The following is a 17,884-nucleotide window of genomic DNA, read 5'->3' on the forward strand; positions in this document are numbered from 1 at the left end:
AAAATTATAATTTATCTATTTATGAATTTAGCTCATTCAGGACTGTGTCTTAGCTTTCCCATTTTTGTAGCGTTTCCTTCCTAAACAGTGATATCCCTAAAGAGGAGAAAAGGCAAAGAGGAAATAACTAGTCATACGGAACCCCTTTGTTCTTCACACTGAAAAGCAAAATATCACCCAGATGTGTTGAAAAAATCGTATAGAATTCTAAATATTGCTTTACTGAATTATACCATATAAATGACTATATAACCTTCTTACCTGCACGTTATAATAATTGTCACAAATCCCCCACTTTATGATGTCAGTATCTCTGTTTCAAGAAAAAATAGCGTATGTATGTATGTATATAATGTCTGCAGATGAAGTCATTGTGGTAAAATGTTAAAAATAATCAAATTTTAAAACTAAAAAGTAACCTGTATAAAAATAAAAAGAAAATGAAAAATGTTTTAAATATTTAAGAGACGGTGAGAAAGTAGAAAGTCTCAATTTGAGAAAAATTGCTCTACCATATGACTCAGCCATCCCACTCCTGGGAATTTACCCAAAGGGTATGAAATCAGCATATGAAAGAGTTACCTGTTTCCCATTTTATAGCATCTGTATTCACAATAGCTAAGATATGGACTCAATCCAGATGTCCATTAGCTGATGACTAGATAAAGAAAATGTGGTATTTCTACACAATGGAATTCTGTTCAGCCATGAAAATGAAATTCTGTGTTTAACAACAAAATATATGCAATTGGAAATCATTATGCTTAGTAAAATAAGCCAATTTGAAAAGATAAATATCATATATTTTCTCTGATTTGAGGCAGATAATATATGAAGTACAAAAAAGAGGTAATGTATGAGTGAAATTGACTTCTTGAGATTTGATTATTATTTATAGTCCTTGTCTATAATCCTGAGGAACAGTGGCCTTTCTACTTTTTATTGTTGAATTCTTTTTATAGTGGATGATCAAGTTTGTGGTTATAAAGTAAATTGGAAGTTTGTTCTAGCAAAAATTAAAAGAAAAATAAGAAAGGGAGAAGGAGAAATGGCGAAGCACCATTATGTTCTTAAAACTGTAGCGATGAAATTTGTTCTCTTTGTATAAATAAATAAATAAATAATAAATAAAACTTTAAAAAGTCTCAGTTTCAGAACACTTTGGATAGCAAAGAGCATACCGACTAATAGATATCATCACATAGATATATGCCCAAACAACAGTGCATGCCTGCTCTTTCTCAGGTTTTTGTTTGTGTTTTATGATTTTTTGTTTTGTTTTTAGTTTTTCTCACATATGTGTGATTTATAGACATAAATACAAATAGACTCTCTAGATTTTCAGGAATGCAAGGACTATGAAGGCCTTGATTGCAGTATTTTAATATCCCATCCTCTTAAGTCAAATCCCTTCCAAGTGATTGTTGAGTTTAGGATTGAAAACTTACCAAAACAGTTAGTAGAAATTGCTGTTATATGAAAGCAAGATGGAATTTACAGTCAGAAGGCCTGGATTAAAGTTTTAGCTCCTTCACTTGCTTGTGGCGTAGCCCTGTGTCAGTTTCTTTACCTCTTTGGACATCAGTCTTCTCCATAAAATGGAAAAATAATGATACCTGCTGTAGCCACTGATAATCAAATATCACGAATATAAAATATTTTCTATAAATATCACTTTCCTTAATTCAAAAATAATTATTTCACTGTAGCTTTCCCTTACCAGTTATTTATTGCACATGGAAAACAATAACTGCTTTACCTACTCAAAATTAACACCACACAACCACAAATCATGTTTATATCATTATGTTTTTTATTTTTTCATAGTTCACACTACTTTTTATTTATTTTTAAAGATTTGTTTGAAAGGTATATTTACAGAGAGAGAAGAGACAGAGAAAGATCTTCTATCTGCTGGTTCACTCCCCAGTTGGCTGCAATGACCCGGACTGGACTAGACTGAAGCCAGCAGCTTCTTCCATGTGGGTGCAGGTGTCCAAGCATTGGGCCATAATTCACTGCTTTCCCAAGCACATTAGCAGGGAGCTGGTTCAGAAGTGGTACATCCGGGACTCAAACTGGCACCCACAGGGGATAACTATGCCACAGTGCTGGCTCCTCATGTTGCTTTTTAAAATTCTTAATGTTTATTTATTCATGACTTGTAAACATCTCTAGAACATTTTTGCAAATCCTAAACACCTTGTTAGTCTTGTTCTCCATATGTTTTTTCATTCTTTAAATAGTTTCTGTAAAATATCAGCACAGAGAGAAAAGGTTAAATTTTAGGAACTTGAAAATCTTAGACTATCCTCATACTCTGCTTTTTTTTAAATGTATATACTAGGCACAAACTAAATGATGTATAAATATGTATTGTAACATTAAATTGAAAGAAAATGTTTTAGTATACACAGTTTTGCTTTCATAAGGAGATATCCCAGAGAAACAGAATTATTTCCTCAGTACAAGATGTATACGAATTTATTTGTTAGGGTCCAGCACTGTGGCTCAGCAGGTTAAAGCTGTGGGCTGCGTGTCGGCATCCCATATGGGTACCAGTTGTAGTCCTGCCTGCTCCATTTATGGTCTAGTTCACTGCTAAAGGGCCTAGGAAAACATCGAAAATATGGCCCACATGCATGTACATGTCTCCAAGTAGGAGACCCAGAGGAAGCTCCTGGCTCCTGACTTCCACCTAGCCTAGCCCTAGTCATTGTGGCCATTTGGGGACTGAACCATGGGATAGAAGATCTTTCTCCCTCTCTCCCTCTCTCTCTGAAATAAATAATAAATAAATCTTTAACAAAACAGATTATTATAGGTCACAATATGTTGTATTATTCTCAATTTAAAATATATACAGTTAGCTCCAAATTACTGACATTATAGAATAATGTTTGTGAAATGAAGCTTAACTTATTTCATATAATCTACCTTCACTAACCCATGATTATCAAGACATAATTAGCAGTATATTATACAGTTTCTAATTTTTTTCTTCTTCTCTGTAGTGATCTAACATTGACAATCACAGCATTTTTAAAGTGCTCTCCTTTCTTAAAAGATTATTTATTTGAGAAGTAGAGTTACAGAGAAAAAGGTCTTAAATCTGCTGGTTCATTTCCCAAATGGCTGTAACAGCTGGAGCTGGACCAATCCAAAGTCAGGAGTTTCTTCCAGGTCTCCCAAGTTGGGGTATGGACCCAAGCACTTGTACCATCTTCCACTGCTTTTCCAGGCCATAAGCAAGAGCTGGATCAGAAAAGGAGCAGCCGGGACTTGAACTGGCACTTATATGTGATGCTGGTGCCACAGGCAGAGACTTATACTATGCCATGGCGCCAGCCCTAAAAAGTACTCTTTATTCTTATTTGGTTCTTATTTTGCTCTTCTCAAGTCATTCAACATTTGTGTAGGAGATAAAGGTAATATAAGGTTGTTATTTTATAAAATATACAGTATGAAAACATTTCTATTTCTATTTTTACTTTTAGAATTTCAAGAACCCTATGCTGTAGTGGTGCTTCTGGAAAAAGATCTCATTGTAGTTGATCTGACACAAAGCAAGTAAGTTGTCCATGTACAGATAGCTATATTTTAAAATATTGTTACAATTAAGATGCAAAGGTACATTTTGGCATTAGTATTTTTTGGATGGTATATATTATTTATGTGAACAGTATTTTGCTAAAATTACAGAAGTGCAATTTTGTTGAGTGTTGACAACTAAATCGGGAAAGTTTGGCTAACACTGAAAAAATTGTAAGACATCTCAAATGCAGCACCTGATTTTTAGACAAGAGCATTTGGAGATTCAAGATACAAAATGAATCAAATTTCTGGAGACTCTTTAAGCTAAAGAAGTTATAAGGAAAACATGTTCAATCTAATGGGTGGCTATCTTCTACTCTATTGATTAGAGGAAATTTCACTAAAGGAAAATTATACTTGATGAAAGTAGTGTTGAACCTCAGCATACAATACAGAAGTCCAAGATCTCAGGGGCAGGGAATATGGAACCTTCTTTTCTTTTCTTTTGCTTTTACATTATTTTGTAGGTGATTGAAAGAAATATAGAATACTGCTATCACAGTATCACAATGGTACTCTCCACTCCTTTACATTGATAGTGCCCATCAATTTCAAGTCTACTTTAACTATCTTCCTGCTACATAAATGATGATAGACATGAAATTAATTTTTGATTATGTATAAGTTCTAGATCCTTTTTTCAGCCCCTTTTATCTAAAACAAAATTTTTTACATTCTCTCTTCTCTACCTGCAGTAATCTTCCCTTCCTTTTCTCCTATCAACATATTATTTGTATGAATCTCAACTCAGATGCTGCCTCTAAATTAAAAATAAATCTGTATTTGTCTCTTTAATTTGGTCAAGTATCCCTATATAGGATCTCATAGCCCTGCATTTTTTTCTTTTAGCTTTTGAGACACATGCAATTTCCATTTGGTGTTAAAGATCATCTCCGTACTAAACTGTAGACTCCATGAAGAGAATATTGTATCTTTGTGTGGAGTTAACTCTCAGTAATTTTTTGTTGAATAAATTATACTCTTAATTATGCTTTCCATATAGTTTGTAAATGTAAGACCTAAATTAGCTAAATCTGTAAATTAGCTAAATTTTTGCTAATTTACATTATATAATATCTGCATTTTGAAAAGGATTTATAATTGACCATAAGGTCAGTATAATTGAATTCTACCTAGCTGCCCCATTAAACTTAATTGAATTTTATATACAGGCAAGAGTTTATGCTTCTTCCTCTAAGAAGTTCTAATATAAGTTTTATTAAATTATATTTTTCTGATCTCATTGGTACTCAGTTCTTCATTCTGTGTGATATTTCTTGGTTCCTAATACCTTGTCCATTTGTCTAACATTCTCCAAGTCCCACCATACTTTCCTTTTAATGCTCACTTTCTTTAGCATGCACACATTTATACTTTTGCTTTAAATTGTTCTTATTGTGGTGAAATGGGGATCATATAAAAGTTTTTTATACAAATAAACTATACTTTTCATTATCTAACTATGTGAATCAACATTTTTGGCAAGTTTTTATCTAGCATTTCACCTGCTTTAGCACCATGTTTTGAAACTTATATGATTTCCCCAAGTCATTGTATATTACATGAGATGGAGCTTGTCAAAATTGAATGTATTTTTTTCCCTCCAAATAGTTTTCTCACAGATATGTTAAATGTGAAACAAGTTGTGGATTTGGAGTCCTTTACAAATTCCTCCTCCTTCCATACCTCCCTTTTTACTTTCTTTTACTTCATTAAATTCTCCATGTGAAGGTCAACTTTAGGATTGCAGTGTTTTCCATCTCTTGGTTTATGAGATATATACTTTCATTTCCATTTCCACAACACCAGTTTTATAAGTTGACATCTATATTCTTTTTTTAATTTTATTTAAGATATGTAAATTTCATCTATTTCATATATACAGATTTAGGGACATAGTGATACTTCCATCCTATGCTCCCTCCCACCCCAGACTTCGTCCTCCTCCTCTCTTATTTTCTCTCTCTCTCTGAATTTTTACGATTTACTTTCATTTTACTGTACATGCATAAGATTAACCCTACACTACACAAAAAGTTCAACAAATAGTAAGAAGGAAAAAAAACTTTTACATAATAGAGGCAAGAGCTGTAAGCAATCATTGAATCTTGAAATTTTGATTTCCTATACATTTTTGTTCCTCTTAATTACCACAGATCAGAGAAAACATAAGGTATTTGTCCCTTTTGGACTGGCTTATTTCAATAAGTACAGTGGTTTCCATTTGCATCCATTTTGTGGCAAAAGACAGGATTTCATTTTTTATGGCTCAGTAGTATTCCATAATGTATGTATGGCATACTTTCTTTAAGGTCATCTGTTTATGGACAGCTTGGTGATTCCATATATTAGCTATTGTGATTTGAGCTGCAGTAAACATGGGGGTACAGATAACTCTTTCATATGCTGATTTCATTTCCTTTGGGTAAATTCCCAGGAGTGGGATGGCTAGGTCATATGGTATATCTGTTTTCAGATTTCTGAAATATCTCCATACTGTCTTCAACAATGGCTGTGCTAGTTTACATACCCATTGACAGTAGATGAGGGTACCTTTTTCCCAACATCCTCACCAACATTTATTGTTGTTGATTTCTGTAGGGGAGCCATTCTAACTGGTGTGAAGTGAAACCTCACTGTGTTTTTGATTTGCATTTCCTTGATGGAAAATGATGCTGAGCGTATTTTCATGTGTCAGTTTGCCATTTGAATTTCCACTTTAGAAAAATACCTGTTCAAGTCCTTTGCCCATTTCTTAACTGGATTATTTGTATTTTTTGTTGAGTTTCTTGAGCTCCTGATAGATTCTGGATATTAACCCTTTATCAGTTGCATAGTTTGCAGATATTTCTCCCACTCTGTTAGCTGCCTCTTTACTGAGTGTTTCCTTTGCAGTACAGAAGCTTCTGAGCTTCATGCAATCCAACTTGTCAGTTTTGGCTTTGATTGCCTGAGCTTTTGGAGTCTTTTCCAAGAAGTCTTTGCCTATGCCAATGTATTGCAGACTTTCCCCAATGTTCTCCTCTAGTAACTTGATGCTATCAGGTCATAGATTTAGGTACTTGATCCATTTTTAGTTCATTTTTCCATAATGTGTAAGATAGGGGTATTGTTTCATACTTCTGCATGAGGAAATCCAACTTCTCCAGCACAATTTGTTGAACATGAATCCTTTCTCCAGGGAATGATTTTAACTCCTTTGTCAAAGATTAGTTGGTTGTAGATACATGGATTGACTTCTGGAGTTTCTGTTCCATATCATTGGTCTATATGTTTGTTTTTGTGCCAGTACCAGGCTGTTTTGATTATTATAGCCTTTTAGTATGTCTTGAAATCTGGCATTGTGGTTCTTCTAGCTTTGTTTTTGTTATAAGATAGCTTTAGCAATTTGGGATTTCTTGTATTTCTGTATTAATTTTAGCATTGTTCTTTCTGGATTTGAGAAGCATTTCCTTCATATTTTAACTAGGATTGCGTTGAATTTGTAAATTGCATTCGGTATTATGGACATTTTGACATTACCTCTTCCAATACACAAACATAGAACTTTTTCCATTTTTTGTGTTTCTTCTTCTATTTCATTCTTTTACATTTTATAATTTTCATCATAACCTCCTTGGTTAAATGTATTCCAAGGTATTTAATATTTTTTCAGCTATTATGAAAGGGATTGATCTTAGAAGTTCCCTCTCAGCCATAGTGTTGTCTGTGTATCCAAAGGCTATTGGTTTTTGTATTAATTTTATATCCTGTCACTTTAATAAATGCTTTCATGCATTCCAATAGTCTCTTAGTGGATTCTTTTGGATCCCCTGTTTATAGAATCATGTCATCTGCAAATAGTGATAATTTTACTTCCTCCAATGGAATTTCTATCCCTTTGATTTTTTTCTTGCCTAATGGCTCTGATAAAAGTTCCAAGACCATATTGAATAGTTATGGTGAAAGAGAGTATCCTTGTCTGGCTCTGGATCAAAGTGGGAATGCTTCTAACTCTTCCCTATTCCATAAGATGCTGGCCGTGGGTTTTGTAATAAATTGTGCTAATTGTGTTAAGGAATGTTCTTTCTATACACAATTTGCTTGAGGTTTTCATCATGAAAGCATGTTGTTTTTTATCAAATACTTCCTCTGCATTTTTTGAGATAATCATATGATTTTTGTTCTGTTTGTTAATGTGATGTATCACTTTTATTGATTGGGTAATGTTGAACCACCCCATTATACCAATGCTAAATCTCACTTGGTCCAGGTGAATCATCTTTCTGATGTGTTGTTGGATTCGATTAACTAGTGTTTTGTTGAGGAGTTTTATATCTATGTCTGTCAGATATATTGGTCCATGGCTTTCTTTCCCTGTGGTATCTTGTTCTAGTTTAGGAATTAAAGTGATGCTGACATTATAGTAGGAATTTGGGAGCATTTCCTCCCTTTCAATTGTTCTGAATAGCTTGAGAAGAATTGGAGTTAGTTCTTCCTTAAATGTCTGGTAGCATTAAGCAGTGAAGCCATTTGGTCCTGGGCTTTTCTTTGTCAGGAGAAATTATTAATTTATTAATAAATTATTAATGCAATCTCCATCTTGGTTATTGTTTAGGTTTTTCTGTGTCTTCATGACTCAATTTAGGTAGGTTTTATGTGTCCAGGAATCTATCCATTTCTTCTAGGTATCTCAAATTGTTGGCATTCAGCTCTTTGTAGTAATTTCCAATGATTCTTTTTATTTCTGTGGTATCTGTTGTTACATCTTCTTTTTCATCTCTAATTTTATTGTTTGTGTTCTTCTTCTCTTTTTTTGGATAGTTGTGCCAATGGTGTATCAATTTTGTTTTTTTCACAAAACTATTCCTTCATTTCACAGGTCTTTTGTATTTTTTTGTTTGTTTTGTTTATTCTGCAATTTTAACTGTTTCTTCCTACTAACTTGTTGTTGGGCTTGTTCTTGTTTTTTTTTTTTTTAATGTTCTTGAGATGTATTGACAGCTCATTTATTTGGTACCTTTCCAAATTCTTAATATAGGCACCAATAAATATTCCTCTTAATACTGATTTTGCTGTAGCGTATAAGTTTTGATACGTTGTATCATCTTCATTCAGTTCTAAAAAATTTTTATTTCTCTTGATTTCTTCTATGACCCACTGTCATTCAGGAGCATATTGTTTGGTCTCCATGTGTTTGCATATGTTCTAGAGATTCTTGAGTTGTTTCTAGCTTCATTCCATTGTGGTCAGAAAAGTTGCGTGGTATGATTTCAGTTTTTTTTGAATTTGCTGAGGCTTGTTTTATGGCCTAGCATATGGTCTATACTTGAGAAAGTTTCATGCATTGGTGAGGAGACTGTGTACTGTGCAACTGTAGGATGAAAAATTCTGTAGATATCCATTAGGTCCATTTGGTCTATAATGTCGCTTAACTGTTGTTTCCTTGCGGATTATCTGTCTAGTTGGTGTATCCATTGCTAAAAGTGAGCTATTGAAGTCCTCATTACATACACTCTATATATACAATATAATACAATATATAGAAATATATTTGTATCAGAATCTGTGTCTCCCTTTAGATCCATTAATATTTCTTTAAATAGCCAGGTGCCCCATAATTAGGTACATATACACTTATAATAGTCACATCTTCCTGGTAAATTGATCACTTAATCATTGCATAGTGCCCTTCTTTGTCTCTTTTAACAATTTTTGTGTTAAAGTCTATTTTGTCTGCTCTTGGGATGGCTACACCATCTCCTCTTTGGTATCTGTTAGCATGGAATATCTTTTTCCATCCTTCTACTTTCAGTATGTGTGCATCTTTTTAAATAAGATATGTTTCTTCTAGACATATTACATACATCTTTAAATTACTGCCAAGAAAAAGAGAAAAACTTGCCTGTGTGAATGCCTCCCTTTGAAAAACCTTAGAATTTACTGATATTATAATATTTATAAGTATTTAGGTAAAGTTTTACATAAAGTGCTTAGTTGGTATAATTTTAAAGAAATTGTCAAATTGTTGCATAATATTTTAAGTTTATTACAATTCTATGTGTCCGTATTCTAAATACAACTTGACTTCAATGTTGAAATTCTGGAGAGCATATTTTTTATTTGTTAAAATCTTACCAATATCAGTATTATATTTTCAGAGAACTATTTAAAAGGAACATTACTTTTGATTTTTATTTTATAGTACTTGAAAAACAGTTGAATATATGATAAATATCTAGAAACATTTTAGAGCTTACATTGTGAGTATTATTTCATAACTTTTATCTTTGTAAAATTATTCTAATATATTGTCTTTATCTGTTAGTTTTCCAATCTTTGAAAATCCATATCCCATGGATATTCATGAATCACCAGTTACATGCACAGCATACTTTGCTGATTGCCCTCCGGATTTGATTCTAGTACTCTATTCTATAGGAGTCAAGCATAAAAAACAAGGATACAGCACAAAGGTAAAAGCAGCAATTATAGAAGAATGATCTCACTCGTGTGGAATCTAAAATGTTGATATCATTAAGTTGAGAGCAGAATAGTAGTTAGCAAAGAATGGGGAGTGGAAGGGGCAAAGGAAATGGGAAGAGAATAGTCTATGGGTACAATGTTATAATTAGGTTGGAGGAACAAGTTTTGTTGTTCTGTTGCACTATATGGTCACTCTATGTGTATTTCCAAATAATTGGGCAATAGGATTTTCAGTGTTTTTTACCACAAAGAAATAATAAATGAATGATAGCATACTCTAATTTGATCATAATGCAATGTATTCATGTATTGAAACATCACATTATACACTTTACATATGTATGTATACACACACACACACACCCCAATCAAAAAATAAAAAGTACCCCATCCACAACTCCTAGACAAGCTGACCTGGACTAACAAAACCAGAAACCAGGGCTGCATCAGGGCAATGTGGGTTTTAATAGTTCCCCTAAGTGGCCAGTGCCGCGGTTCAATAGTCTAATCTTCTGCCTGAGGCGCCGACACACCGGGTTCTAGTCCCGGTTGGGGCGCCGGATTCTGTCCCGGTTGCTCCTCTTCCAGGCCAGCTCTCTGCTATGGCCTGGGAGTGCAGAGGAGGATTGTCCAAGTCCTTGGGCCCTGCACCCGCATGGGAGACCAGGCGAAGCACCTGGCTCCTGGCTTTGGAACAGCGCGGTGCACCGGCCACAGTGGCCATTGGGGGGTGAACCAATGGAAAAGGAAGACCTTTCTCTTTGTCTCTCTCTCTCTGTCTACTCTGCCTGTCAAAAAAAAAATTTTTTTTTTATTTTTTGACAGGCAGAGTGGACAGTGAGAGAGAGAGACAGAGAGAAAGGTCTTCCTTTGCCTTTGGTTCACCCTCCAATGGCCGCCGTGGCCAGCGCGCTGCAGCCGGCGCACTGCGCTGCTCCGATGGCAGGAACCAGGTACTTCTCCTGGTCTCCCATGGGGTGCAGGGCCCAAGCACTTGGGCCATCCTCCACTGCACTTCCCTGGCCACAGCAGAGAGCTGGCCTGGAAGAGGGGCAACCGGGACAGAATCCGGCACCCCGACCGGGACTAGAACCCAGTGTGCCTGCGCTGCAAGGTGGAGGATTAGCCTACTGAGCCGCGGCGCCTGCCCTAAGTGATTCTTATGTAAGACAAAGTGTGACTACCCCAGGTCCATGAATTTTTCTTCACTGTGTAAAGAAATATTTGTGGTTATTTTCTCTAACACCCTTATTTGAAACCCAAACTGAAACCATCAGAATATGGATTAAGACTCTCCCTGGCAGAAGCCAATATCTGTTGTTTTCCCAGGGCTGTTGGGATAGACAACTCCAAGACACATCATTTACATATTATTCTGTGTCAATTTACACCACAATCATGTGGTAGTATGCAAACTGTGTGATACATGTAGCAACACTGTACAAGAATACTTCAAAAAGTCTGTTAAAAAAATGAAACTCTACACTATTCTGAGGCCAAAAAAATTGAAATCTGCACATAGTTTTTCCATTATATATATTTCCACATATTTCATGGGGTTTGTACAATTTAAAATATTTGATTTATTTATGTGAATGCTAATACTGGTTAAAATCCATATTAAAGGAGATAGATTTATGCATTCAGAAGTGCATGTTCAATGAAAAATTGAAAACCATAATTCTTGATTATTTCACAACTAAGTGAAACTTTTATTATTTTAAAATATTTTCAACTTAATACTTTATCCATTTTCGTATGTTTTTTTGTTCTACTTAACACTATTGGTTGAACTCTTTAATTAACACACAGTTATTCTTAGTCATTTAAATTTAACTGAAAAGTAATCCCTGTGAAATATAAGAGTGGGAATAAAAGAGGGAGGAGATGAACAGTTTGGCACATGCTCAATCGGACTTACCCCAAACAGTAGAGTTAGAAACATACCAGGGGATTCTAATTCAATCCCATCAACGTGGAATGTACCAATGCCATCTCACTAGTCCAAGTGATCAATTTCAGTTCACAATGGATCATAATGATAGGTCTAAGAGTCAAAGGGATCACATAAACAAGACTAGTGTCTGCTAATACTATCTGATCGAATTAAGGAGAGAACAATCCAACATGGGAAGTGAGATACACAGCAGACTCATAGAATAGCAGATGTCCTAAACAGCACTCTGGCCTCAAGGCATTCAGATCCGGTTAAAAAGCCCATGAGAGTATTTCAGGCATGGAAAGCCAAGACACTGTGGCAAAAAAAAAAAAAAAAAAAAAAAAACCAAACACCTCTGGGAGTGAGATCCCAGCAGAAAGAATGGGCCATCAAAGAAGGGGGTACCTTTCTCTGAAGGGAAGCGAGAACTTCCACTCTGTCTACAACCTTATCTAAACAGATCAGAGTCGGTGAACTCAAAGGCTTCCATAGCCTTGGCAACTCATGACAAGAGCCTAGGGTGATTACTGATGCCATAAACAAGAGTGTCAATTTGTTAAGTCAACAACAGGAGTCACTGTGCACTTACTCCTCATGTAGGATCTCTGTCCTTAATGTGCTGTACATTGTGATTTAATGCTATAACTAGTACTCAAACAGTATTTTTCACTTTGTGTTTCTGGGTGGGTGCAAATTGTTGAAATCTTTACTTAGTATATACTGAATTCATCTGCTGCATATAAAGATAATTGAAAATGAATCTTGATGTGAACGGGATGGGAGAGGGAGCGGGAGATGGGATGGTTGTGAGTGCGAGGGAGGTTATGGGGGGAGAAAACTACTGTAATCCAAAAGTTGTACTTTGGAAATTTATATTTATTAAATAAAAGTTTAAAAAATATTTATTTTCTAAGTTTGAGTCACTCAAACTAAAAAAGAAAATTTACATGTTCTTTCTGTATATTCTGTTTAGGAGTGGCCAATCAGTGGGGGAGCTTGGAACCTTGGAGCACAAACATATCCAGAAATTATTATTACTGGGTAAGTGCAGTGTGTTTAATGAGTTAAGAATTCATCAACAAAATATCTTTATTCAGTTCCAACACTTTTCCATAACTGTATCTATGTAGATTAACAGTTTAATTAAAAGGAAAAATTTATGAAATAGATTCTACATAAAGATTATCATATTCATGGAAGATAGAATAAAACCCCTGTAAACATATAACTATTTTTAAAAAGAATTAAGTATAAATTATATCATTAGGAGAAAACGAAAAAGGAAAGATCATGATTAGTCAGGGAAGAATATATGTGGAAATCAGAGAATATTACCAATATCTCTTGATTGCCAGCAATCCAAGAATCACTGATTTATTTCCCTATCAAGTAGTTACTGAAAGTATGCTTCAAAGTTATGGCACCAGAAGTATCTTTACTCTGTATATTAACCCACTTCATGTTCTAATATTAGGAATTAAAAGAAAGATACACCTAAAGAAAAATATGAAATTTTGAACAATAATGGGAATTTCTGTTAATGGAAAGATAGAGTATTAAATACACTTTTCCCCATTCTTCCTACTAAGTACAACTAAAAATCTTGGGCTTTATACATAGGACAAATATAAGAGAACTGGGAAAATAGGATAAATATTTTAAGGAGTAGGGCCCCAAATCCCAAAGAACAACATGATAATGAGCTTCTTGGGTTTTCTCTCTGCCCCAAGTATCCAAGAATGGGAGCTCTACAAACTGGTAATCTAGAACTGCAAATGGGCATAGAAAAGGAAAACACACACACACACACACACACAACTTTGACCACATCCCACTGTGCTCCCAGCCTAACCGACTGCAGCCAAAACTGATTGGGGAACCTAGACCATCACCTTCTCAAGCTGTAACAATATGCTCCAACCTCCCCAGAGGTCAGAAAAGGCCTCATAAGGAGAATGTATCAATCTTTCTGGGCAAAAGTCCTCCATTGTATTGTCCATAGGGACCGTGTGAGGTTCCAGAATTTCCACCACTTTCAGCAGCAATGATAAGCCACAATTACCTATCCGTTGTGGCAGTAAATGTCAAGTGAAGAAGAGAAGAAAAACAGAGGGCTGCAAAATTATTCAAGGAAATAACTATATGAAAATTTGCCAAATTTAGCAAAGCATATGAAACTGCTGATTCCAGAAGCTGAGAAAAACCCCATGAAATCCATGTTAACATATATCACAATCAAATTTCTGAACACTAAACACGAAGAGAAAACCATCTTGAATGTTACAAGAAAAAAAATGTTACCTTAAGAATAGCACAAAACCAATTTGAATCACATCAGATTGCTCATCAGAGTCCCTGGAGACCAGAAGGCCTGGCTGTATTTCATATAGGAAAAGAATTGTCAGCCCAGAATCATGTACCCAGTGAAAATCTTTCAGGAAATAAAAAGTAATAAAACATTTTCTGATGAATTAAGTTAAAAGAATTTGTGAATATCAAACATGCCCTAAAAGTATAAAGTATAGCTACTAGAAGTTCTCTCCACAAAAGGAAATGAACAAAGAAGGATCTTTGGAGCATCAAGAGAAAAGGACATGGTGAGGAAAAGTATGGATAAATCCAACAAACTTTCCTTGTCTTGAGTTTTTAAAAGTGTTTGATGGTTGAGCTTGGAGCATAGATTATAGTAGCACTGGTGTGGTTCTAAATGTACATAGAGGATATCTAACAATTTCCCATTTCTATGGGGAAAGGCTAAAAAATTAAGGCGAAATAAAACTTTTATATTTTCTTTTTTTTTCTTTTTTTTAACTTTTATTTAATGAATATAAATTTCCAAAGTACGACTTATGGATTACAATGGCTTCCCCCCAATACCGTCCCTCCCACCCAAAACCCTCCCCTTTCCCACTCCCTCTCCCCTTCCATTCACATCAAGATTCATTTTCGATTATCTTAATATACAGAAGATCAGCTTAGTATACATTAAGTAAGGATTTCAACAGTTTGCTCCCACACAGAAACATAAAGTGAAAAATAATAGATGATTTTTTTTAAATGATGATGAAATCAGATCAGACCTATTGTCGTGTTTAATCCCAGTGAGAGTCAAGTTGGGAATTGATAATTTCTTTTTTTTTTTTTTTTTACAGAAGATCAGTTTAGTATGCATTAAGTAAGGATTTCAACAGTTTGCACCCCCATAGAAACACAAAGTGAAATATATTGTTTGAGTACTCGTTATAGCATTAAATCTCAATGCACAGCACATTAAGGACAGAGATCCTACATGAGGAGTAAGTGCACAGTGACTCCTGTTGTTGACTTTACCAATTGACACTCCTGTCTATGGCATCAGTAGTCTCCCTATGCTCCAGTCATGAGTTTCCAAGGCTATGGAAGCCCTCTGAGTTCTCTGACTCTTATCTTTTTTAGACAAGGTCATAGTCAAAGTGGAGGTTCTCTCCTCCCTTCAGAGAAAGGTACCTCCTTCTTTGATGACCTGTTCTTTCCACTGGGATCTCACTCACAGAGATCTTTTGCCAGAGTGTCTTGGCTTTCCATGCCTGAAATACTCTCATGGGCTTTTCAGCCAGATCCGAATGCCTTTAGGGCTGATTCTGAGGCCAGAGTGCTATTTAGGACATCTGCCATTCTATGAGTCTGCTGAGTATCTCACTTCCCATGTTGGATCACTCTCCCCTTTATTTATTCTATCGGTTAGTGTTAGCAGGTACTAGACTTGTTTATGTGCTCCCTTTGACTCTTAGTCCTTTCATTATGATCAATTGTGAACTGAAATTGATCACTTGGAATAGTGAGATGGCATTGGTACATGCCACCTTGATGGGATTGAATTGGAATCCCCTGGTATGTTTCTAACTCTACCATTTGGGGCAAGTCAGCTTGAGCATGTCCCAAATTATACATCTCTTCCCTCTCTTATTCCCACTCTTATATTTAACAGGGATCACATTTCAGTTAATTTTCAACACTTAAGAATAACTGTGTGATAATTACAGAATTAAACCAGTCATATTAAGTAGAACAGACCAAAAAAACTAAAAGAGGGATAATGTATTAAGTTGTTCATTAACAGTCAGGGCTATGCTGATCAAGTCACCGTTTCCCGTAGTGTCCATTTCACTTCAACAGGTTTCGTTTTTGGTGTTCAGTCATTTGTCACCGATCAGGGAGAACATATGGTTTTTGTCCCTTTGGGACTGGCTTATTTCACTCAGCATGATGTGTTCCAGATTCCTCCATTTTGTTGCAAATGACTGGATTTCGTTGTTTCTTACTGCGGTATAGTATTCTAAAGAGTACTTATCCCATAATTTCTTTATCCAGTCTACCGTTGATGGGCATTTAGGTTGGTTCCAGGTCTTAGCTATTGTGAATTGAGCTGCAATAAACATTAGGGTGCAGACGGCTTTTTTGTTTGCCAATTTAAATTCCTTTGGGTAAATTCCAAGGAGTGGGATGGCTGGGTCGAACGGTAGGGTTATCTTCAGGTTTCTGAGGAATCTCCAGACTGACTTCCATAGTGGCTGTCGCTCCCCCTCTTCGCGGAGGAACGACACAGGACCCTGCGCTGTTCTTTCGTCTGCTCGGCCCTCCCCGGGTTTGCTGCTGGTTCTTCCCGGGTTGGCTACCGTCCCTTCCACCTCTGTGGAAGGGCGGTTCCCCCTGCCACATTCCCCACTTCCGCGGGGGAGCAGCACACCGCCGGCCGGCTCTCTCGGGGGCTGCACAGGTGTTCCCTCAGATGTACCCCTTAGATGTTCCCGGTGCATGCCGTCTCTCTCCTCCTTTATAGTCCTCTTCCGCCAATCCCAACTCGGCTGCCCACACGCCGAGTACACTGCTCTCCTCCAATCAGGAGCAGGATCAGCTCCTGGAGGTCATCACTCAAGTTGGCAAGAGGCAGCTGCGTAGAAGCTGTTTTCTCCTCTCCCAGCGCCATATTGTGGGAGAGCAGATGCATAGAATAAGTCTTAATTCCAGTAACTTAGTCTAGTCTGAGTTGCTCCCCACAGTGGCTTGACCAGTTTGCATTCCCACCAACAGTGGGATAGTGTCCCTTTTTCCCCACATCCTCGCCAGCATCTGTTGTTGGTAGATTTCTGCATGTGAGCCATTCTAACCAGGGTGAGGTGAAACCTCATTGTGGTTTTGATTTGCATTTCCCTGGTTGCTAATGACCTTGAACATTTTTTCATGTGCCTGTTGGCCATTTGGATTTCCTCTTTTGAAAAATGTCTATTGAGGTCCTTGGCCCATCTCTTAAGTGGGTTCTTTGTTTTGATGTTGTGGAGTTTCTTGATCTCTTTGTAGATTCTGGTTATTAACCCTTTATCTGTTGCATAGTTTGCAAATATTTTTTCCCATTCTGTCGGTTGTCTCTTCACTCTCCTGACTGTTTCTTTTGCAGTACAGAAACTTCTCAATTTGATGCAATCCCAATAGTTGATTTTGGCTTTGACTGCCTGTGCCTCTGGGGTGTTTTCCAAGAAGTCATTGCCGGTACTTATATCTTGAAGGGTTTTTCCAATGCTCTCTAATAATTTGATGGTGTCAGGTCGTAGATTTAAGTCTTTAATCCATGTTGAGTGGATTTTTGTGTAAGGTGAAAGGTAGGGGTCTTGCTTCATGATTCTGCACATGGAAATCCAATTTTCCCAGCACCATTTATTGAATAGACTGTCCTTACTCCAGGGATTGGCTTTGGACCCTTGATCAAATATGAGTTGGCTATAGATGTTTGGATTGATTTCTGGTGTTTCAATTCTGTTCCATTGGTCTATCCATCTGTTTCTGTACCAGTACCATGCTGTTTTGATAACAACTGCCCTGTAGTAGTATGTCCTGAAATCTGGTATTGTG

The 17,884-nt window shown here is 36.2% G+C and overlaps 1 protein-coding gene across 14 annotated transcripts in view; it reads left to right on the forward strand.

The window, feature by feature from the left end:
* STXBP5L (syntaxin binding protein 5L) overlaps window positions 1-17,884 on the forward strand; it is a 425,888-nt gene that overhangs the window by 221,629 nt on the left and 186,375 nt on the right. For all 14 annotated transcript variants that reach the window (XM_089331765.1, XM_051859274.3, XM_051859272.3 and 11 more), the window contains exons 12-14: window positions 3,498-3,570; window positions 9,902-10,049; window positions 12,972-13,039. In XM_089331765.1, coding sequence (XP_089187891.1) covers window positions 3,498-3,570; window positions 9,902-10,049; window positions 12,972-13,039 — 289 coding nt within the window. The remainder of the gene's footprint in view (window positions 1-3,497; window positions 3,571-9,901; window positions 10,050-12,971; window positions 13,040-17,884) is intronic.

The sequence above is a fragment of the Oryctolagus cuniculus genome, chromosome 4 (genome assembly GCF_051225735.1).
Source record: "Oryctolagus cuniculus isolate XC-2025 breed Fujian yellow rabbit chromosome 4, ASM5122573v1, whole genome shotgun sequence".
In the NCBI taxonomy this organism is placed as follows: domain Eukaryota; kingdom Metazoa; phylum Chordata; class Mammalia; order Lagomorpha; family Leporidae; genus Oryctolagus; species Oryctolagus cuniculus.